This window comes from Emydura macquarii, unplaced genomic scaffold (genome assembly GCF_026122565.2).
Source record: "Emydura macquarii macquarii isolate MOO-44397 ecotype Brisbane River unplaced genomic scaffold, CSIRO-AGI_Emac_v2 contig_3325, whole genome shotgun sequence".
NCBI lineage: Eukaryota > Metazoa > Chordata > Testudines > Chelidae > Emydura > Emydura macquarii.
The window spans coordinates 51043-74554 of NW_027133462.1; the positions used below are offsets into that span (position 1 = coordinate 51043).

Below are 23512 nucleotides of genomic sequence, written 5' to 3' on the forward strand. Positions count from 1 at the left end.
TCCCTTCCTGTAGTTCATAAATCTGCTTTACCTTTTACCGAAAACAGTGTGTTTTGATTGAAAAGCCTGGGAAATCTCAGCGCCGATTAGAAAGGCTGTTGCATGTCCTCTCCCCATTGAGGAAGCGGCAAACTCTTTAATAAATTTGCACTGCCCAGGGAGCCTGGAGCAGTGCAAGATGGTACAGCCCTGGGGTGCAAGGCTGGGGAGATGGGGGCAATTGGCTGGAGCCTAAATATTGATGAGTGGCTGGGAGATCATTCATGTCCCTGCCCAGGGCTGGCTGTGTGAGTGCAGTGCCTATCCAAGGCTTGTAGCTTAACATCAGCATCACAGTGTGAGAGGCAGCCCAGGTTGTTGGGCTGAGGGGCTTGGTGATCCCAGTCCACCTTGCACCCCGGGGACCTCGTCACATCCACCCAAATACATCCAGACCTATGTGCCACCATCTAGACCCATTCCAAAACCACTCTAAATCCATTCAAGATCAATGCAGATTTAGCAATACCCCATTACCTCTCTTTAAATTCATTCTAGATTCATTTAACAGATCTATCCATACCCACGTAATTTACATGTGGATCCATTCTAGATTGAGCCACATCCATATAGATCTAGTCTAGTTTCATCTAGATCCCTGCACAGCCATTCTAGACCCATCTCCCCATCCTGTCAGTGCTGGACCTGCCTGCTCTGGCTCCAAGGCCATTTGGGATGTTAGCTGGGAGCATCCAGGACTGGCCCCTGGGCGAGGCAGGATGAAGAAATGGCTGGACCAGTGATGCTTCTTGCTCTGTGTGTGTGAATCCCCCCAGGGAGATGACACCTACACTGACAGAACAGGGACCCCATAGACAGGAATGGGCTGAGCCCCCTTTGTGGGGTGATAGACCCAATGGGGCAGCAGGAAGAGAAGAGGTGCCTGGCTCTGACAAAGTGTTTGTGGTGGAGGAGGTCAGAGATACTCTGGGCATCATATATACACTGTCCCGAAGGGCTGGTAGCAGGGAGATCAGAGCCACACCCTCGTCTCTATCTCGCACACAGGGAGGATCGGGGTGTGTTGTCCCACCCAGCACCGGCACAGATCAGTGTCACCCACCATCCATGTCAGGAAGAGCTGGGGAAGGGCAAAAAGAATCCCTTGGAAGAGTGGCAGCAGAACCAGATGTGGCACATCTGTTCCCAGGTGGCTTTTTAAAGCAGTATCTTTCCCCACCACTGATGGGGGTGGTAGGCTGTCAACCAAACCCCAGGAGGTATCGATGCTCCTCTTTATCTCCCAGGGCTGTTCTCAGGGGTTCACGCTGCTTAACTTGGGGTTGGGGGGCCATTGCCTTAAGGCCAAGGGTGACAAATGTGGCCTCCTAATTGTTATGCCAGGAACAGCTAATTACAGCTGCCTGCATGTTCTGGATACCAGGTGAGGAATAAAAACACGCCCACACCAATTAGCTACACTTATCTTTATTCACGTCTTATGCTCCAAACAGCAGAGGGAGACCCTATCGCTCTGCGAAGCGGGCTGCAGGGGAAGGCCACACAATCCAAGTAGATTCATGGCTGAGTCTTGTTGCGCAGTTTGCATTACGGGCTTTTATATGCAGCATAACATAAGAATTTGGTGCTGGTGAAATGGTGCAATATATGCAGTTCTGGGGGGAAGTTCTTGGGCAGGCTAGAAGCAGTAAATAAGGACACACCCTATGTTAAGAAGCCCTGTGGCAATACTGCTTCTCAGCTCTAAACGGACTTGAACTTGGGACAGCAGAGAAACCATCGTAAACCTGGTCTGCTGCATGGAAGGGGAAACTGAGGCAAAACCCTTCAGCGCATTTATGGCTAAATGCCAAGATAGAAAACTCTATCACTCTGGAAACACTCTAGAAAACACTAATATCTGCATTGTTACCACACCAGTTGGGAAAGCAGAACAGCTAACAATGCTGCAAAGATACTAAGAGATGCTTTCCAGGCACACTGACTAACTTTTCAACTCACCAAACTGAGCCACATGCCGTTAAAAGGTGCCCAGAACTTGGCAAGAGTTTATGTGGGTAACGCTACCATGTTTATCACCACTTGGGTGTTGCATGGAACCATAGAAGCATAGAAGATAAGAGTTGGAAGGGACCTCAGGAGATCATCTAGTCCGTTAACCCTTGGGAAATAAACCAGCTGTTTCCCTAGCGAAGCGTCATTCCACTCTTTGGCTCTGGGTGCCTCTCCTGGAAATGGGACGTTTGGTGGATAAGGGGTGGGATCGATTGACCGTGACACTCTGCACCCCAGAGTAGCACCCTGGCAGCCCCCTATTCACTGCTGCCATAAAATTCTGACATGTTTTGTGCAAAGAGCGCCTGGTGAGGTGTCATTTGAAAAGCCTCAATCTCTGGACTGTTCTTACCCTGTTGTGTTTCACATGCTATCATTGTTTGTGAAGTTAGGAAGTGTTGCTGTGTGGGTTACTGATCTGTGTTGTCAGACTGGGAACACAGAAGGCGAGGTGTGATAAACAATATATGTGAAACGCCTCCCTGTGATGAGGGATGTGGTACTGTTAAACCTCGGGATAAAAGGTTCGATGCTAAGGGTGAACCTTCTGACAAAAAATTTGGTGCTGATGGTAAATCCTATAGAAAGGTGCAATAGGTACATTTTGTGGGGGGAATCTTTGGGCATGCTAGGAGCGGTAAATAAGAACACACTCTGTGTTAAGAAAACCTCTGGCAATGCCGCTTCTCAGCTGTAAACAGGCTTGAATTTGGCACAGACCATACTAAACCAGGTCTGCTGTGTGGAAGGGGAAACTGCGGCACACCGCTTCAGGGCGTGTTGGGCTCGTGTCCGTCACCCCGGGGGAAATAAACCAGCTGTTTCCCTAGCAAAGCGTCATTCCACTCTTTGGCTTTGGGTCCCTCTCCCGGAAATGTGAACTTTTGTGGCTGAGGGGTGGGATTGATCCACCATGACACTCTGCACCCCAAGGCAGTCCCCTGGCAGGCCCCTGTTCACCGTTGCATTTAATTATGACATATTTTGTGCAAAGTGTGCCTGGTGAGGTGTCATTTGATAAGCCTTGACCTTTAATACCCTGTTGTGTTGTGTGTGTTACCATTGCTTGTGAAGTTCGGAAGTGTTGCTGTGTGGGTTACTACACTATGTTGTGAGGTGGGGAACACCCACAACCAGCATTACAGTTACTGCTGTAAGCGGGGTCTGAAGGAGCTCTCCCCTGTCAATTAGTGAGGTGCTGGGGGAAGAGGATGTCAGGAGCTGATCTCGTTTGCATGGCCACACCCACCCTGCCTAGGTTCTCGGCATGATGGGACAGCTTTGCCCAAATGGCAGCCTTTAGCTGGTGTTAGATCACAGGTCATTTGGTTGCTGGGGGCAGGGGTGCGAAAGGTTTGTTCTCTTTGCTGTGTGAATCCAGGGCAGCAGAACTGTGCTGGGCTTACCCTGATGAAGTGACTCACCCTCAACTAAAGTGCACTCGCTAGGCAGGGGACATGGGTGCCAACACCCAGTGGAGATGAGAGAGAGAGAGAGAGGGAGGGAGGGAGGGAGGATGATAGGTATATGGGGGGGCCAGGCTCTGGCTAAGCAATTGAGGCCCTCCTTTGACCCAGCCTGTCTGTGCAATGTTGTAATAGAGCTCTGCATGGATACAAATATGTACAGCCACATCCATTCTGCACCTGCTGGCATAAACTTTTTATCCGATCCCTCTCCCTGTTTTAGATTTACCAGTTTGTTTTAGAGCCAGCACCCCTATTGCTGCCCCCCCAAACAGCTGATGAGCCCTGCCTGCCTAACAGCTGATCAGCTGTTTGCTGCCCCTCCTACCCCCCCAGCTGGAAGTTGCCCCAGAAGTCACAGAGGTCCTGACCTCCATGACCGTCTCATCGGGGATCTGCAAGAAATGGTCTGCAGATATAAAGGGGAGAGCCGCGGATTGGCAGGGCTATACCGGGAGAGTCTTGTTGTATAGCGATAGAGCTGAAATCAGTGACAACCCGGTCAAAGTGTTAGACCTGCAGTGGGACGGCGTCTCGGATCTGACAGACTGGTGAGCCCGCGCTAGCAGTGACACGTCCCCACTCACGGCTGTAATCACTGGGTGCTGTGTTAAGTGGTGGGACCTCACGGCATTCCAGAGGCGTGTAGCAGCGAACTGGCTGAGTGGGGCCAGGCAAGGTCTCAGTGCTGGGAGAGGAGCTCACAGGGTAGCCCCGAGACGGGAGGTGGATATTTTGCATGTGGATAACTCTGGGGTTGGGAAACAGGGGGCTAGACACTGAGCAGTATCCCCTTCCATCCTTGCCTCCCCAGACCCCGGAGTACCAGAGCCCATAAGATATGGTTGCATTGTTGAAGCTCTGGGGCAGTGCTGCTTCTCAGCTATAAACAGGCTTGAAATGTGGCACAGGAGAGAAACCAGAGTAAGCCTGGTATGGAGTGTTCCCATAATGAAGGGAAAGAAAAACCAGTCACCGAACACATGCAAAGGTTCAGGAAGGAGTTGGAAGACACAATGGGTGTTGAACAAACAAGAGTATCTAACAGCAGGCGTGGTGTGATAAAAATATACTTGGAAACGCCTCCTGTGATGAAGGATGTGGTGTTTCTGTTAAACCTCAGGATAAAAGGTTCCATGCTAAGTGTAAACCTTCTGACAAAGAATTTGGTGCTGATGAAATGGTGCAATATATGCCGTGCCGGGAGGGGGGGGGGGGTGGAAGGTTTTGGGCAGGCTAGAAGCGGTAAATAAGAACACACCCTATGTTAAGAAGCCATGTTGCAATGCTGCTTCTCAGATATAAACAGGCTTGAAACTTAGCACAGCAGAGAAACCAGAGTAAACCTGGTCTGTTCCTTGAAAGGGGAAACTGAGGCACTCATCTTCAGGGCTTAGATGGCTAAGTGCCAAGATAAAAAACACTATAATTCTGGAAACACTCTAGAAAACACTGGTATCTGCATTGTTACCACACCAGTTGGGAAAGCAGAAGGGTAAATAATGCTGCACCGATACAAAGAGATGCTTTCCAGGCACACTGGCTAACTTTTCTGCTCACCAAACTGAGCCACACACTGTTAAAAGGTGCCCAGAGCTTGGCAAGAATTCATGCAGGTAACACTACCATGTTTAGCAGCACTTGGGAGTTGCATGAGCAAAACCTAATGAAGACCATCAGCCCCCTGCGTCCACATTACTCAGTGGCTCACGTTCCTGCGGTAAACTGAGGTGGGAGGTGTGACACTTTGTACCTCAAAGCGGCATCGTGGACCCCCCATATTCACCCCCCGTCGTATAATTATGACATGTTCTGTGCAAAGTACACCTTTTGAGGTATCGTTGGAAAAGTCTGGATCTGTTGAACATTAATACCCTGATGGAGTGTCCTTGCTGTCATTGTATGTGGAGTTAGGAGGCGTTGCGGTGTGCGTTACTGAAATAACCACAGCAGCCTTCTCGGGGGTTGTCAACACTCGCTCTTATGCCAGCAAAAATGGTGTCAATCCTGGATGTGAAAAAAATACCCTGCTGGGTGACAAAAATTTTGCCCCCTGGCGCGAGTGTAGACAAGGTTGTAGTTACAAGAAAGGAATAGCCTTCAGGGGCCAAACAGGTGGCAGGATGGTAGGATCCCCCCTTTGTCTGTTCTGCCCTGAATTCCTAGATCCACGTGTGTCCAGGCCAGCAGCGTCCATTCGACCGTCCTGTCTGCCCTCCCCAGTCACCCAGCCTGGAGAACCTCGCCCAGCTCCCCCTGCACCGAGCCCAATCCCTGGTGTTCGGTGAGCGCATCATCCGGCAAGGCAGCCAGGCCGGGTCTGACACACCCAGACATGGAGCACGCCGCTGCACTGGGAAGTCGTTTGCCCTGGTGAAGCCCCCTCCCTGTCACACACTGGGGCCTCCTTTCCAGCTGGATTTTGTCAGTCCTCAGCTTCTCCACATTGGATATTCTTCTGCCTTTCCCTGCTGGATGGAAGGGTCCCCCTGGCACCTGGCTTTGCCTCCCTGCAACGGTCCTTGTCTCCCGTGCGCCAGGCACCTCCCCATCGACTTGTGGAGAAGCTGAACCGACGGTGCGGTTTCACTCTCTCGCTGTCAGACGTTTTCTCCAGCCCTCAATTAATTTGCATGGGCCCAGTTCAATCCTGCCGAGATCTGGAGACCCTGCCCAGCGGGGAGAGCTTCATGGAGATCCACCGCCTGGGGGTGTGGGAGGCGAAGGGGGGACTCGGCCCCCATCTGCAGGACCCTCCGTGGGGAAGGGGTTTTCAACCTCGCTGGCCATGGCAAGACGGGCCCTGACGGCTGTGAGCTGGAGCCAGCAAAGGTCCAGCTGGGACTGAGGTGAACACAGAGCCGAGGTAGCAGCGGACCTGGGGCCACCATGAAGCCTCCATCACAGAGCGACTTTCCCTGGAGATGGGGTGTCTCTCTCGAGACACCTGCCCCAGTGTCACCACGGTGTGGGGCTGGAGGCCAGAGTCGCTGGGTGGGTTCTGGGCTCTGGGATGCCCAGAGCATCAGGCTGGAAAGTCCCAGTGGCCCCTCCTGGCCTTGCAATCTCTGGGTCTGGGAATTGAGGTGTGGAACAGCCCAGAGGCGTTTCTAACACGGGTAGATAGGGGGGTGTTAGCCACATTCTCAGCTGGGAGGTTTGCACACCAGAGCAGAGAGGAAATCCCTGCCCCGTGTGGGCGCGGCTGTGACCTGAGACTTCCCAATGGGTGTCTGGACCCGGCCCATCCGGCGCAGGGGATCCACGGCAGCAGGGTCTGTACCCCTTTGGTCGCCAGGCCCTGCCCTCTCCTCCCAGTCCATATAACTCCCAGGGCTGAGGCAGAGGCTCCGTGCCCATCCCTGGATGGCTCTGACGATGCAGTTCTTGATCCTGGTCCTGCTCCCGGCAGCCTTTCTCCTGCTCGCAGCGGCTCAGGCTGGTGAGTGGGGGGGGGATCGGGGCCCATGGGGAGAGGGGCCCTTGCCCCGTGAGGGGAGCTGTGGGCAGCAGGGAGGGTCTCCCCTCCAGTTCTGCTGGGCCAAGGGGATGCCAGGTAACCCACAGTCTCTCCTGAGTGCGGCTGGGGCTCTCTCAGCAGCCCAAGGTGCTGGGTGTCCCAGCTCCTACAGGCTCCTTGGGAACCCCTCTGCCAATCCGTGACCCACACAGGGACGCCGGCCGTGGGGCTAAGGCACCAGAAACCTAAGAAATTTGGGAGCAGTTCCCACCTCTATGCAGGATCTGCTTAGCCAAAGTCTTTCAGATTGATTGCACTTCCAATTAACACCCATTCGGTTGAAAATGACATGTTTAATTTTATTTGACAGGAAAACAATGACCTCTCCCCTTCAGTTCCGCCCAAAGCCCACGAGTCTAGGAGCTTTCCCTGAGCATTTGGGTTAAGTAACCACCTGCTGAGTTCAGCACCAATATCTGTCTGACTTAGCAGTGCCTGTTTTGAACACGGGTCCAACACATCTTCCATGTGATTTGCTGCTGAATTAATCTTCAATGTAGATCCAAGGAGCAGGCTGGAGAGCTGGCGAAAATTTCTTTCCACTTAGTTAGCAGAAAATAATTGGCCTAGTTCCTCCTCCCGTTGCGTTTTTAGAGGATCCGTGTTTAGTTCAAATTTGCTGGCCAGCCAGGTGTGCGTATAACGCTGCCATAGACCTTGTCAATGTGGGTAGCATTCGGAGAAGCAAAAGCAGCAATGGGTTATGGGTAGCAAAGGCGTCAGGGCCAAATGGATGGAAAACAGCAGGTTTCCGTTGCATACCTTGCCACGCCTTCTCAGTCTCTAGAGTGACCAAAAGTTTAAAAAAAAATTGGTGACCAAAAACCAACAAATTTGCAGCTGAAAGGTTCAGAAAACCCGGGGATATCATCAGTTTTCCAAGAAAAACGCTGCAATGTTTGGGGCAAAGGGACACATTCTGGGAAAATGTTCGTTTTCTAGAAAACCCGATTAGCTGTTGGAAAACAGATGGAGGGTCAGCCTTGGAGGAGGTCTGGCTTGTAACTGTGGGTTGATGGAGAAGGTGGAATGTCAGCAGGGGAGATGTCAGTGGGGTTCGAGTGACCCCGGCACCCAACGCCAGTAACTCAGGCTGTGCAATCACTGACCCACTCCTGGTGCGTTTGCCACCGAGTCTCCACCCTGCAATGTCAGAGCTTTAGATTCACCCTCCAGCCCCACGGGACGTCCTGTCTGGGGGGGAGCTGGGCAGGGATCCAGGCACAGGGATCCCACCGTGAGAGCATCTCCAAGGGTGCGGATTGAGGTTGTGGGAGGAGAGATGATGGGGCCCTTTATGTTAACTTGGTTCCCCCTCAGGTGAGATCATCGGGGGATGGGAAGCCCAGCCCCACTCCAGGCCCTACATGGCCTATCTGAAAATAAAAGGATGGATCTAGCCAGGGGGAGTCCAGGGGTGCAGGGAACTGAGACCCAGGGGCTGGGAGGATACCGGGCAGCGAAGAGGCAAAGGGGAACAGCACAAGAGGCCGGGGGAGACACCGGCTGGGACCCCAACGCCAGGGAGAAGGGGCTATGTGCTGCAGACGGTGCCCCCTAGAGGGGAAAGGTGCCTTGTGCCCCATTCCCACCCCCCCAGCCGGCCAGTGCCCAGCCCCGGGGCCGGATGGCAGCCGGCACGCGTGCAGTGGGATGAGGGTTTTCAGGCCGGGAGCTGACAATGAGATCTCCGCCTGAGAGCCCCAGGCTGCCCCGTCCCCCGATATCACTGTCCCTGTGCCCCTTCCCCAGCTCCCCTCCCTGCCCCTAACGCCCCATGTGTTGTTCTTGTCTTTTGCTGCAAGATCAATGTCACACTGGGAGCTCACAACGTTAGGAAACCTGGAGGGAACGAAGAAGTGATCAGCGCAGTGCGCCGCATCCCCCACCCTCAATACAACAATACAACTGTTAACAACGACATCATGCTGCTGCAGGTACCTCCCCGATCCTATCTCCCCGCCCTCTGTGACCTCACACTGCTGCAGGCCCCGCCTCCATCCCATCAGAGCTAAAGATACGAGCTGCCCCAGTTGGAGATGCGGAGTCCCATCAGCCACAGCTATAAAAGTAAAGTCTCCAGCACTGGGGATTTTTAAAGCAAGGCTGGATTTTATTCTGTATGTTCTTGCCCTAGTGCAGTCAGGAATTAGTTCGGGGCCGTCCCATGTCCGGCGTTACACAGGAGCTGAGACGAGATAATCACCATGGTTCTTGTGGTCTTATATTCTATGAATCCCCCGTCTCGGTGTTCGTTCATTTCCTTTTCGAGTGTAACATTGGTCCAAACAATGCGTGAGTCCCGGGTATGAACCCCCGTCTCCCTGCTTGTTCTGGGGCAGGGCGATTCTGGAGGCCCTCTCGTGTGCGGTGGAGTGGCCGAGGGCATCGTCTCACACTGCATCGCGAACAGCATCGCGCCTCCCGGTGTGTACACCCAGATTTCCCCCTTCATGCCCTGGATCAATGACACCATGAGACGAATCCAGCACCAGCGAGAGCGTGGTCAGCCTGCTGCTACGCGACCTCCTCCTCCAGATGACAGGCCATGTACCCCGTTCCTTTTTGCTTGTATCCTAGATAGCCCCGGAAATGGAAAATGTGCAGCGTTCCCTCCGCTGGGGAGCTTGTGATGCAATAAATGGCTTTTTTCGCAGCATCCGTTGCTGGTGGCTGGACTCCTGAGTGTTTCGCTACCTGTGACAGCTGGATTGACCCCAGCCCCTCGCACTGCCCCGTGTCCCTCTGAGTGGGGACTTGGAGGTGGGTGGGAGGCTGCTCCACACTTCTGCAGCCGGGCCGGCTGGGCCCTGCGTCTACCGGCTCTGCTAGGCCTGGATCAATCACCCCGCTCAGCGCCAGGCAAATGGATGGTCAGCCTCAGTTCTTAAACCAAGTAGCTTGAGATCTTCAGTGAGGAAACGGTCCATAGCTGCCTGGCGCTGGTTCCTGACAGGGCAGCTGTGCTGTGCGACGGGGCAGCCCAGGGCATCGTCTTCACAGCAGATCCCAGCGGGTCCCTCCCACCAACGACCCACAAGGATCTCCAGTTTCCTCCCGTGCCTGGAGAAGAACCTGCAAACCCTCTGTAGGGCTCAGGTCTCCCCCCCGAGTGTACACCCTGCGAATGGCCATGGGGTGGCACCAAAGAGCCCGGTGGAAAGGCTCTGACTTGGCCTGCTGGGGGCAAGTTATGTCCCTCCCTGTGCCTCAGTTTCCCCACCTGTCCCGTGTGGATATTGACACCCACCTGCGCTGTGAGGTCTATGCATGGCGGACAGTCTGGAGGAGCTGGGTGCTCTGACTCTCAGGGTGGGCAGGGCTGGTTCTCTCTGGCTACGGCACCTCCACCTCTCCCCACCCATCTCTCCATCTCCATATTCGCTTGCGTCTCTTACCCCTTGTTAATATTGATTGCGTAGGGCATCTGGTCCCCATTAACTGCCGTCCCGGACGCCTGGGTCCCAGTCTCTTTAAAGCTTTTGCCATACACTATCTGCAACTCTTTTTCCCCCCCCCCCGGCCCTTCTTCCCGGCCGAGGGCGCGCCACCCGGAGGAGCGGGGGCAGTAACCGTGGTGGCGACAGGGCCTCTGGAGTCCTCCCTCGAGATGGCTGCCACCGGGGCTGCGGGACCGACACCGGGTGGCCCAGTAGGGGCAGGGAGGCCAGTCTCCATGGGTGGGGACGGAGCATCAGGGCAAGGGCATCCAGGGAGGGGGTCCCGGCCCCTGGCATACCCACCATCTTGGGAGGAGAAGGGGCGAGGACAGAGGGGCGGGGGTAAGGGGGCAGAGGAGGAAAGGGAGGGGGAATGGAGGGGGAGGGGGAAAGGGTGGGGGAGAGGAGGGGTGGCAACCGCTCCTCCCCGCTAGGCTGAAAGCAGGGGAGGAGGGCACCAGCCCAAGGAAAACGGGGGGCCTAAGCCAGGCGGGGGTGCAGGGGCGATGCACTCACCAGCCCGGAGATGGAAACCCGGCTCCTCCGGCTGCACTGGGGGGGGGGGGGGCAGGGGCTAAACCAATAGAGGGGAGTGCAGTGTGCAGGGGGGTCAACTAAAAAGGGGGGGGTCAGTTAAAAGGAGTCCATGAGCACTGGGGGTCAAGAGCACGGAGGGCAGAGGGGAAGAGGCAACAGGAGAGCTGCTGCAGCCGGGGGTGGGGGTGGGTGGGGCAGGGGCAGGGCTGGGAGGCCTGGGGGGCAGACCCCTGAATCCAGGCTGGGCTGGGAGCAAACAAAGGAAGTCAGGGGCTGGGCAGGGAGCAAACAAACAGACCAAAAGGGGACCAAAGCAAGAAGGGCAGGGCAAACAAACCAACACAGACTAACAGGCAAGCAACAAACTACAGGGAGGGGGGGCAGTAAGGGGAGGGGGGAGCCTAGGCAGCAGGGGCAGCTACAGGGAGGGGGGTGGGCAAAAAGAGGGGAGGGCAGGGGTGCCCCCGAGCATGGGGGTTGGGGAGGGCAGCAGGGAGGGGGTGCTCAAAGCAGCAGCCACAGCAGGAGAAAACAGCAAGCCAGGAGAAAGGTGCCCCTCTACAGCTGGTGGGGGTGATAGAGAGGCCCCTCATGCAAAGGCAGCAATTTTAGGGGCTCCCCGGGTCAGCAGTCTCCCCAACAGCTCTAGAAGGGGGCTGGAAGGCATATATATTAGTTGCAGGCTCAATAGATCCTTATTCCCTGGGTTATTCAGCTGGTGTTACTCCAGGGCAATTAGGCCAGCTGAGGCCAGTTAAGGAGCTTGCCCCAGCAGTTAAAAGTCTCCATTTCAGGCAGCTGGAAGGGAGTTGAGAGGAGTAGGCTAGGCAAGGCAAGGCAAGGCAAGGCAAGGCAAGGCAAGGCAAGGCAAGGCAAGGCAAGGCAAGGCAGCTGGGTGCTGTTGCTGTCACAACACCAGGTACCGGAGCTAGAAAGAAGCCTGTCTGGGCGGGGCTGAGGGTCGTGGGCCCAGAGGCCTGAAGGAGGACCTGGTCACTCACGCAGTTGGGCGAAGGAGTTGAGGTGGGGGAACCTCACCCCAGACAGGGGAGGATCACAGAGATGGAGAGGTTCAAGGTGAGGAAGGAGGAACAACTCTCCTCCCTGGTTCCAGGAAGCGTACCACAAGCATCGGGGCCACAGACAGACGACCCAGGGAAGGTCGTAGGTCTCAGGGACTAAACAGTTTGAGGCTATTCCTTGCAGGGTCCCTGGGTTGGGGCCCGGGGTAGAGGGTGGGACTGGCCCCCCTGCTCCCACCCACCCAACCACACACCACCGGCGTAGCTGAAGAAAGCGCAGGACCCGCAGGGGCAGAATAGGCCTCCCTCGCCACAATACATTTTACAATATTTTGGATGTTTTTTGTTTTAGAAATCCAAAAAAAAAAAGTTACATGCAGCACATCTGCACTATCAGGGACCTCCCCCTGTAAATGTGAGCACCCCCTCTAATTTCAATTTCTGGAGAAAACCCTGAGTCCAATGTTGGGCTGGCAGAGGGCTGCGGGTCAGGACAGAGGAACACTACCACAGCTGGGGGGGCAGGGCTGAGCCGGGAACTGGGATATTAGGGGCTGTAGGTCAGGATTGGACAAACGTTGGCGCATTGTTTTTCTGTGAGCTCTATTCATGGATTCCTTGCTGGGCACCGAGTTACACGTCAGCATCTCCTTATTTCCACGCAGAGCATCCCGTCGGACTTGCAGGGTGAGACAGAGGAGATATGGCCCAGTCCAATGGACCAGAGGTGGGAAGTGGGATCCCATGCAAGGCAGGAACCCCAGGGGCAGGACCCTGGGCATTCCTCGCCCATCCCTCCTTCAGGACAATCCCACCCCCTGGAGATAGGGCAGCAGGCCCAGGATGAATTGAGGAAACGTCACAGCAGAAATCTCCCAGGCTTGTCCCATTCCCATCCCAGGTGCCTGAGCACTGTTGGAGCTGGGGGTGTTTTCTAGCATCAAAGATTCACAAAAGATCAGAGGAGCTACGGTCAAATGTCCTTAGCTCTGTTGTACTCGGTGTGTTGGTAGATGCTGTCACCGGTATTTATCAGTGTAGGCTGCGTGCGTGTGTCCCTGTGTAGATGCTGTCCCAGCTCTGGCCAGGGAACTGAGACGGCTCTCACGATTGAATGAGTCGACACGACCACAGATTAGCTGAGTAACGAAGGCGCCCAAGCGAGGTTTATTGCATGCGGCACAATGAGAAATGACTTACAGAGTATCTCTGGGTCAGTTTCATATCGGCGGCGTTACAATGGTCTAGGCCCGACGGCGGGACTTTCCGTTATCCCCTAGACCGGACACCGGTATTTCCTCTGACACCCTCTTTTATACACTGTTACACACACTTTCATTCTGCCCCCTTTCACGTAGGTAGTTGCCACCCTCCTGACGTAGTCTAATACCACCTTTTTCCGTTGATTGGCTGATTTGGGAACCGCCACTCCATGTATCATTTCTACCCATCAAAGTGTCATTTCAGAGAGTTAGTATCTTGGTACCTCTTATACCTACTACATATTTTAGTAATATTTTGGCAGTCTTACAACCTTGCAGAATCAGCACTTTCCTATACCAGTCTCAGTTAACTTGAGTGACCCCTTATACTTCTGTTAACTCGGCTTTTTCCATTTAGGCCTTAGCCTGTTTTACAGGCCTTAAGCTCTCACTTCTTACTACAAGCTCCATTGGTGTCAGTGGGCCAGACCCCAGCCGGTGTGTATCAGTCGTAGGTCTATGGGGCTGAGAGAGGAGCCGTCGTGGTCCTGAGGGATTCACTCCTGGGATCGCTGCAACATTTTGCCCAGGATAGAAACAGAGAAGTCCCCTGATGTGCCCCCGTCCAACCCCACGTGGTCTTCTCAAGCTGCCTTGATCCTCTTCTCAACTCCTCCCCTCACGTCCCTTCCCCTTTGTCCCCACCCCAGGGCTTCACGCCAGCCACTGGGTCACTGGTCCCTTGGAAGGACTCCTGCGGCACCGACGTCTTCCACAATGACAGAGGAAGCTTCATCGTCTGCTCCGACCTGGGCTGCTACCTGCAGGCGAGCGATTTCCTGGGAAAAGGGAGCAACATCAAGATCCACAAACTGCACCCCGCGTGCCTGGGTGGGGACCACTACATCAGAGGGCAGCCATCACCATGAAGTGATCTTCACGGCTATGAATAGCTGAGAAGAGCTAACCACAAAGGTAATAGGAAATTTACCTTCAATGCTGTTTTCATCTTCTGGCGGCTGCCCACACACAGCATCGTTGAGGGCCGTATTTCTTCCTGCACACACGGTCCTCCGTCACCGTCAGGTTCACCCTGTGGAGGGTGCTGGTGCGCATTTCCATGCTGATCAGACCCCACCCAGCCGCACTACACTGTACTGTTGGCTTCCCTCTGTCCCCACGCGTTGGCAGGGAGATAGCTGTCACGCACTCATCCCACTGTGATTTCCGGGCCAGCTGCCACGAGATTGCCAGGAGACAAAAAAAAGTTCCAGTGAGATAACTGTCTTGGGAGTGTGAGGTCACAGGAGGCGGGGCACAGGGATGGGGGCGGTATCTGCAGCAGTGTGAGGTCACTGGGGGCAGAGTCATGGGATTGGGGCGGTACCAGCAACAGTGTGATGTCACTGGGGGAGGGAGGATGGGATGGGGGCGGTGCCTTCCCCAGTGTAATGTGTGGGGGTGGGGTGAGCGGATGAGGGCGGTACCTGCAGCCGTGTGAGGTCACTGGGGGGCGGGGTGATGCAAAGGGGTTGGTACCTGCAGCAGCATGATGTCATTTGCAAACGTCTCATCATTGTAGTCTGGGTGGGGGATTCGTTGACGTACCTGGATCTCCTGCCTGCCGCATTCATCTATTGCAACGTTGTGGGCGCCCAGCAGCGCGGTGATGCTGCTGTGAAGTAGAAAGGGAGCAGGTGCTGCAGACGGGCCAATACTGTGGATGCAGATGACACGTTTCTTACTCCTGGCTGTGGTTACAATGAGCTGCTGTCATCACCATGTCCTCCCGGATGAGGAACCCGCCACATTTCCCTCCTCTCCCTATCTTCAAAAGGAGCATGTAGGGTCTGGAGTGAGGCACGGCTTCCCCCCTCCCCCCCCAATGATCTCCCCTGGCAGAGAGACGGGGAGGATTGCTGTTTTGTGGAAGGAGCCCCACACGCTTCCCACGAGCCACATCAGGCTCTGCTGCCTGTGAAGCCCCCCCTGCCCACTCACCAGTCCAAGCCTGCGCGGGGGGGGGGGGGGGCAGGAGAATGCCCACAGGCAGCAGTACCAATAGCAGCAGCATCTGCACCAGATCAAAGAAGGAGAAGGTGCTTCTCACACAGCCCCAGGTGATGGGGTTTATAGACACGGCTAGCTGTGGAAGGGGGAAACAGGAAACCTCAGGGTCAAACTCTCTGCCGTGTGGTTTTCCGGAGATGTCTCCGTGGGTGCTGGGGGAAGGGTCTGGCTCTGCACAGCTGAGCTTCCTTCTCTTCCTGGATCCCGGCACAGCTGGGCCAGATCCATGTCTCCTTGTGCACAACTGGATCCAGGGCCCTGCAACTTCTGACACTCAGCTCTCTCCCCGCCTGTTGCTGCGGGAGCCTGTGGTCAACTCCAGTTCATCTCCTCTGCAGGTGGGAACCCAGCCCTTTGATCCTTCCCAGGCATCTCCTGCCACCGTGGGGGAGACAACGGAAGAGGCTGAGGTCAGAAAGCCCAAAGGGTGCACTTCACAGCGTGGGGAACAGGCCTGCGGCCGGGGAAATGCTGTATCTGATGCTCAACGACCCTCTGCAGAAACTGAATTAAATGAGACACGCCCCTTTAATGGCCCAGCTTCACCATACCTGGCTCCGTGCCTGTGTGGAACCCCTGAGGGGCTTCAGAGCAGAGTATTTTTACTATTTTACTGAGCATCCGCAGATGTTCGGGGCCCATCCTTTCTCCCGTACCATGTGCCTGTGGCTATGGGCGCGGGAAGAGCCTAACACATCCTCATATGAGCCATGAAGATGCCACTCATGGGGACTTGGAGGACACCCCCAGGAGAGAATGGGGGGTTCTCTTGTTGTCACCTTGGTATCTGGGCTGTCCCCTGGGTACTGTCAGTCCCCACCGGCTGCTGGGTTCTGAGCTCCCCAACCCTCTGGGAGAATTTCTTAGGGGGCTCTGTGGCTTCTGGGCCCTGTCCTCTGCTCGCTGCTCTGAGACGCTCCCTGGAAGGAAGTGGGGAGCCGAGGTGAGCCAGTGGGTGACTCAGCGCCAGCTGCACTCCCCACAGATGAGCTGCTGGAGCGGAGAAGCTTGGTGAGGTGCAGGGGAACCTGGTGACAGATGTGCTCCTAGCCCTGCTCCCAGATGTTCTGGAGGAGGAGATGCTGGAACAAAGAAGCCGGGAGACATGCAGGGGAACCCAGCCCCAAATGTGTGGGGCTCCTGCCTCTACTCCCAGATGTTCTGGGGGAGGAGACGCCCTATCCCAGAGGGTCTTTCCCACTGAGCTTCTGCCTCCAGAGGGAGGTTGTTTTCCATCCAACAGCTCCCTCCCACCTGCCCCCAAGGTGTCAGCAGCCACAGGCTGAGGTTTCTGTGGGCCCTGCGTACGTGACTTGGGGTTTGCTGCTCGCTCTATAAATCCCCTGGGGTGAAGGCACCAGCGCTGTCATTTTCCCCAGACGGTGACGATGCTGATCCTCATCCTGCTGCCTGTGGCCTTTCTTCTGCCTCCTGGGGCTGGAGCTGGTGAGTGACGGGGAATCGGGATCTCTCTGGGCTCTCTGCAAATCCCAGCTCCTCCCCAGAGTCAGATGCATCTGCCAGGGCAATTGCGACCTCTTAAAACCAGCTAGTGAAGGGTTTGCAGGTGTGGGTGAGGGAGCCTGAGCTGTGCAGCTGGTACCAAGATAAAGCCCCTGCGAGACAGAGAGAGAGAGACTGAGAATAGGAGAGAGACACAGGGGATCTTAAGTGGGGTCCAGGAGCCAGGACATCTGGGTTTTGTCCCCAGCTCTGGGAGAGGAGTGCAGTATAGTGGTCATGGAGTGGTGAGAGTGTGGGAATCAGGACGCCTGGGTTCTATCCCCAGGTCTGGGAGGGAAGTGGAATATAATGGTTAGAGGAGGGAGACAGGGAGCCAGGATGCCTCGTTTCTCTCTTCAGCTCTGGGAGGGCAGTGGGGTCTATTGATTAGAGTGGGGTGGGGGGCTGGGAGTCGGGGTTCTGGCTTCTTTTTCCTTCTTCTGTGCTATTGTTTTAAACTGAAGGTCTTTAGGGAAGGGCTGGTGCTGCAACCGTCCCAAAGGGGAGTCCTGATCTTGGTTGGGGTCTGTGCTGTGTGCGGCACAATGGGGGACCATATATAAATAACAGCATCAGATTTTCAAACCTCCCTCACTGATTTGGAAGCCAAACCAACATCCCTGAGTCGTCTTTGCAAACGTTCAAGTCTGAGAGACTCACAGACTTGCACAGGTTTAACTAAACTCATTTTAACCCACATCTGTCATTCGACTGGGTCAGCTCTGGATGTGGCTGCTCTGATACTGATTTCAACCTGGCCTAGAGTGTCAAAAACTTCCCAGGGGCCAGCTAGCCCCACAGACCCTGCGTTCAACCCCTACGAGTGTCTGCAGATGGGGATTGCGCAGGGTTAAAGCCAAATGTGCAGTCTGCAATTCCTAAGTCCTATGTCCCTCTGATGGATCGAGACCTTCTCATTTCCACCTCTATCCATCCCTGCCCAGTTTATCTCCATTCGGTCGTGTGCCAGCCCTGTCCTTCAGCTTCACTTGTTCCTTGCCCTCACTTCTCTCCCCTCCACCCTGCTGTCTTTACACCAAATGTCGAGTTTTGGTTACATCTCCCTGGGTTGAGACTCGTTCAGAGTTGATCTGAAAAGTTTTTCCACGGGAAATTTTGACTTTTCCTTGAAAACCACAAAAGGAATTTGTTTTCCTGTTCACGTTTTATTAATTTTTTAAAAAGACATTTGGAGAGAGTGAGAAAAAAAACAGAAAAAAATATAGATAAACCTTTCATACTATATATATGTCCCATAAGATATTATGTATTTGCTACCTCACCTTAGCTATGCTTGAAACATTTAGTTATCTGCAATATGAATGGTTAGAATATCAATCCTTTATTGTATTCCACAATTTACAAACCAAATTTGGTTATAAAAATTCAACAAATGAAAAATTACTTAAGTCAGATAAAGACTAGAAGGAAAATTCAGAGGCGGGAGATAGAGAAGGGGAGAGGAAGGAAGTGGGGAGAGAGAAGGGGGAACGGAAGGGGGCCCATGCATTTGATCAGATCATTCAGAGACTTCCAGGAAAATATCTCATATCTTTGACAACTTGTTTGGGGTACATCTCTGTAAATGTAATCGTCTACATTTCTTCTGAAGTTTATGAGGTCTGTGCTCCAATCTTCTTTGATTGTTGGTCACTTTTTGGATTTCTGGTTTTGTAGTACTAGTCCTTTCACCATTATTAGTGCTCTGCTGAGCCAAAGTCTTTCCGATTTATTGCACTTCCAATTAACACCCATTTGGCTGAAATTTTATTTGACAGGAAAACTATTACCTCTCCCCTTCAATTCCGCCAAAAGCCCACGGGTCTAGGAAATTTCGCAGAGCATTTGGGTTAAGTAACCACCTCCTGAATCACAGCACCAATATTGGTCTGACTGAGGCTACAGCTTCACTGACAGCGGCAAATTTGCCGCCGTCAGTTTGATTTCTCTGGTCAGTGAAGACTCCCTCAGTCGAATCAGAAATCGATGTACTAAGACCAGCTACGCAAGTAGTGTAGCGCTGTGTCGACGGGAACATTGTGAAGTGAACATGGAGCACAGAAGAGAAGCTCAGCAGTCGATGGGATTTACACAAATTTTTTGCGTACTTTGTGTAACTCCTGTCGACTGCCGTCAAATCTCGCAGGTAAGTGTAGACAGGGTCTTAGCAACGCCTGTTTTGAACATGGGGCCAACACATCCTCCATGTGATTTGCTGCTGAATTAATCTTCAATGTAGGTCCAAGGAGCAGGCTGGAGCTCTGGCTAAAATTTCTTTCCACTTAGTTAATTGGCCTAGTTCCTCCTCCCATTGCATTTTTAGAGGATCCATGTTTAGTTCAAATTTACTGGCCAGCCAGGTGTGCGTATAACGCTGCCGTAGACCTTGTCAATGTGGGTAGCATTGGGTGACTCAAAAGCAGTAATGGGTTATGGGTAGCGAAGGCATCGAGGCTAAATGGATGGAAAACAGCAGGTTTCCGTTGAATATTTTGCCGCGTCTTCTCAGTCTCTAGCGTGACCAAAAGTTTACAAAAAAAAAAAAATGGCAACCAAAACCCAACAAATTTGTAGCTGAAAAATTCAGAAAACTAGGGGATATCATCAGTTTTCGAAGAAAAACACTGCAATGTTTGTGGCGAGGGGACACATTCTGGGAAAATGTTCATTTTCTAGATAACCCAATTAGTTGTTGGAAAACAGATGGAGGGTCAGTCTTGGAGGAGGCCTGGCTTGTAACTGGGTTGACGGAGAAGGTGGAATGTCAGCAGGGGAGATGTCAGTGGGGTTCTAGCCAACCCCGGTCCCCAACGCCGGTAACTCAAGGCCGTGTGATCACTGACCCACCTCCGGTACATTTGGCACCGAGTCTCCACCCAGCGATGTCACAGCTTTACATTCACCCTCCGGCCCCACGGGGCATCCTGTCTGGTGGGGAGTTGAGCAGAGGGCAAGGATCCATGCACAGGGATGTCCCAGGGAGAGCATCACCGGGGGGGAGCATGCTGAGGTTATGGGACAGGCAGCTCGGTCCCAGTCAGTCTTGTGGAGATGATGAGGCCCTTTATGTGAACCTGGTTCCCTCCCAGGTGAGATTGTCAGGGGACGGGAAGCCCAGCCCCACTCCAGGCCCTACATGGCCTATCTGGATATAAAAAAAGGAAATTATGGTATGTGTGGAGGGTTCCTGGTGTCGGAGAACTTCGTGCTGACGGCCGCTCACTGCAATGGAGAGTAAGCGTCTCTGCATGGGGGGCAGGTCAGGCATTAGCGGGCGATGGGGGGCCGGGAGCTCTGGCACTGTCGTAGGTCACGGGGAAGGAGCAGATCGGGGATGGAGAGGCCCCTTGTGCCCCCTTCCCACCCCCCCAGCCAGATCGGGGCAGGGGGTGCTTCCCAGCCCCAAGACAGCTCGACAGGTCTCTGGATCTAGCTGGGGGGGTCCCTGGAGTGTAGGGAGCTGAGACCCAGGGGCCGGGAGGACACCAGGCAACAAAGGCGCTTAGGGGAACAGCACAGGGGGAGACACCAGCTGGGACCCCAATGCCACGGGGCAGGGGCTCTGTGCTGAAGCCGGCGCCCCTGGAGGGGAAAGGCCCCTTGTGCCCCGTTCCCACCCCCCCAGCCAGCCAGTGCCCAGCCCCGGGGCTGGATGGCAGCCGGCACACGTGCAGTGGGGTGAGGGTTTTCAGGCCAGGAGCTGAGTCTGAGATCTCGGCCTGAGAGCCCCAGGCTGCCCTGTCCCCCCATATCACTGTCCCTGTGCCCCTCCTTTAGCTCCCCACCCTGCCCCAATGCCCCACACGTTGCTCTTGGCTTTCACAGGAAGATCACGGTGATTCTGGGGGCCCACAACATAAAAAGCAAACGGGAAAGAGCGGACAGGAGGCGAAAAAAGATCCCCGTGAGTGCCAAGATTCCCCACATGCAATATGTCGAAGAAACTGATAACAATGACATCATGCTTCTGCAGGTACCGCCTCATCCCATCCCCCTCCCCCTGTGACCTCACACTGCTGCAGGCCCCGCCCCCATCCCATCCCCCACCCCCTGTGACCTCACACTACAGCAGGCCCCGCCCCCACCCCATCCCCTGCCACCAGTGAGGTTGCAGTCATGGGTCTGCCTTTCTCTAGGGTGAGGTGTTTGTCTCTGGGTCCTTGAGCACGACCCTCATTTTGTTCATCCTTCCTGTGTCGCAGCTGAAGAGGAAAGTGAAGCTGAATAAATGGGTGAAAACCATCCCCCTGCCTGATGCTCAGGAGAGAATAACGCCAGGGACCAATTGCAGCGTTGCCGGCTGGGGCATGATTTGCCCAGGGATGGGAAGGACCCTAGACACGCTGCAGGAGGTGGACGTGGAGGTGCTGAAGAATGACACGTGTCAGAAATATCGTCACTATAACCCCACCACGATGCTGTGTGCAGGGGATCCAAGGAAGGGCAAAGACTCTGCGCAGGTGAATCTCTCCCTGGCTTCAAGGGCCCTTGATAAAGAAACATTATCAGTGCAGGGTCGGGGGGACATTGAGGGAGTGATGCTGAGACCAGCTGCAACGGGGGGGGGGGGGGGGTCACTGAGCTGCTCCGGACGCAGGAAACGACTAATGGAGCTGTTCTCCATTTATATCTTGTTCTGTTTCGCAGGGCGATTCCGGGGGCCCCCTGGTGTGCGAGGGAACAGTCCAGGGCATCGTCTCTTGGGGGCCTTCCACCCCTCCCGGGGTGTACACAAGAGTCTCCACCTTTGTCCCCTGGATCGAGGAACAGATGAAGAAGCTGCAGCCCTGAGCCCCGCCGGGAATCGCTGCAGGAGCCGGAGCTGCGCCACTTCTGTCCTTAGGCGAGGGCCAGCCATGGGGCCTGCTTTGCAGAGGGGTTGAGCCCCCCAGGCCGAGCCGCCCCCCAGCTATTGCTTTGTTCAGGCAGTGCCCAACCCATGAGCCTCAAGGCAGGGAGCCTAGGGGAGTTAGGAGCCGGGTTCAAGGCCAGCGCCCGTCAGCTCCCTTGGAAATCCCAGCCCTCAGCCTGTCTCTTCGCTTTGTAGCCAGCAATGAATAAAAATGAAGTTAAAAAAAAGAGTGAGACTCTGAGAATGAGTGACCGACCCGAGCCGTGAATCCAGCGCAGCCTCTGCAGCCGCTGGACACGGGGGAATTGGCTCCACAGACAAAGGCTGGGCTGGTGCGTAATGCAGGTCAGCTTCTTCCCGTGTCCCATCCCCCCATCTTATCTATCTGTCTGTCTATCCATCCCCATACACATCTATCTCTCTATATCTCTATCCTGGATGCCTGGGTCCCATTCCCCAGCCCGGTTTCTCCTTTTAGCAGCTGTGAGGACAATTGGGGATGCGCACCCTGACTGCCATCCCGGACGCTTGGGTCCCATCTTATCCCAGTCTCTGCCCTCAGGGGATGGGAGATCTGAGAGGCCCTTATGGGTGAGTGCCCAGCACTGCCCTCCCAGACGCGTGGGTCCCAGTCTCCGTAACGCTTTCCCTTTACACTATCTGCACATGCCCTCCTGTCTGACTCCCTTCCTCTGATTTAAAGAGGGAGGATACAATCTCCCCCCGCCTTTCTCCCCCCCACATCCCACCGGTGAGGGTTCACAAATGGTGGTACTGTCTCAGCCTCAGCCTCCTGCCATCAAGGTGAGCCGGGCGCTGGGTGTGATGAACATGGGAATTTTGGTCACATTTTTACGATGCCTGTGCAGTGCCTCAGTTTCCCCACTGTGCTTTGCTTTGCTGGGCAGGGTGGTTCAAGGGTCACAAAGCTGCTCTTGCAGTAAAGCATAGGTGGGGGCCTGTCCCCACCTGGGGGGTGGTAAAACTGAACCAAAACTGAACCAAACCCAGGTTGGCGGAGGAGCTGAAATTTCAATGGACACACCACACGCTCAGGAGGGGAAATGGCGGCAGGTGGCGCGGGGGGACAATGGGCCGTATGTGATGGAGGCCTGGGGTGAGAACGACCCTGGATCTGAAAAATTGTACCAGGGAAAAGCTCGTTCAAATCCCTTTGGCGGCTGGGCCCGGGGCAGGGTCGCAGACGCTGCTCCCCAGGTCTGGGCTGGATTCCCCATCCCTGGGGATGGAGATGTTTCTCTGACAGCTCGGCCCTAGTTCAAACCGGGATTAACTCTGGGCCGGGGCGGGCAGGGGTCTGATGGGACGAGCCCCGTGGTGTCTCTGGCCTTGGAGCGGCCGAATCTATCGATGACACGTGGATCTCTTAGTACAGCGGGTCGGGGTGCGGGGACAGGGCGCCGGAGAGCAGCTCTGGGAATCTCTCCCAGACAAATCCAGCCGTTAGCCAGGCAGAGCTCAGCGACACGGCATGGCCAGCCTGGCACCTGTTACCAGTCGCAGAGCTAGACAAACGGAGGGGGATGTGGAGATACATGAATTGCCTCTGTCTGTATCGGCCCCACCGCCACTGGATTTAGGGGTGGACCGAATTCCATCCCTGTGGCATTGCAGCCCCAAGCCTGTAACCAGAGACCCACCCTGCCCTGGGTGGGCCCAGCGCCTGGCCCAGACCACATGGGTGAGGAGGGAATTGAGGCTGGAGACCTTTGTATCAGATCTGTACTGACTGCGGAGGAGAAGGGATAGGAAGTGAAATTAGCAAGCAGTGCTGGAGGGGCTGGGAGGGTTGTGGGACCTGGGGCCGCTTGAGGGAGGGGCTGT

The 23512-nt window shown here is 54.8% G+C and overlaps 1 protein-coding gene across 1 annotated transcript; it reads left to right on the top strand.

Moving 5' to 3' along the window:
• Positions 1–16685: 16685 nt before the first annotated feature.
• On the top strand, positions 16686–21859 carry LOC137143418 (mast cell protease 1A-like). The gene is made up of 5 exons (XM_067533180.1): positions 16686–16758; positions 19905–20049; positions 20641–20788; positions 21018–21275; positions 21463–21859. Exons 1-5 carry the CDS (start codon positions 16701–16703, stop codon positions 21604–21606), a joined length of 753 nt encoding a protein of 250 aa, XP_067389281.1. The 5' UTR covers positions 16686–16700; the 3' UTR covers positions 21607–21859.
• The last annotated feature ends 1653 nt before the right edge of the window (positions 21860–23512 follow it).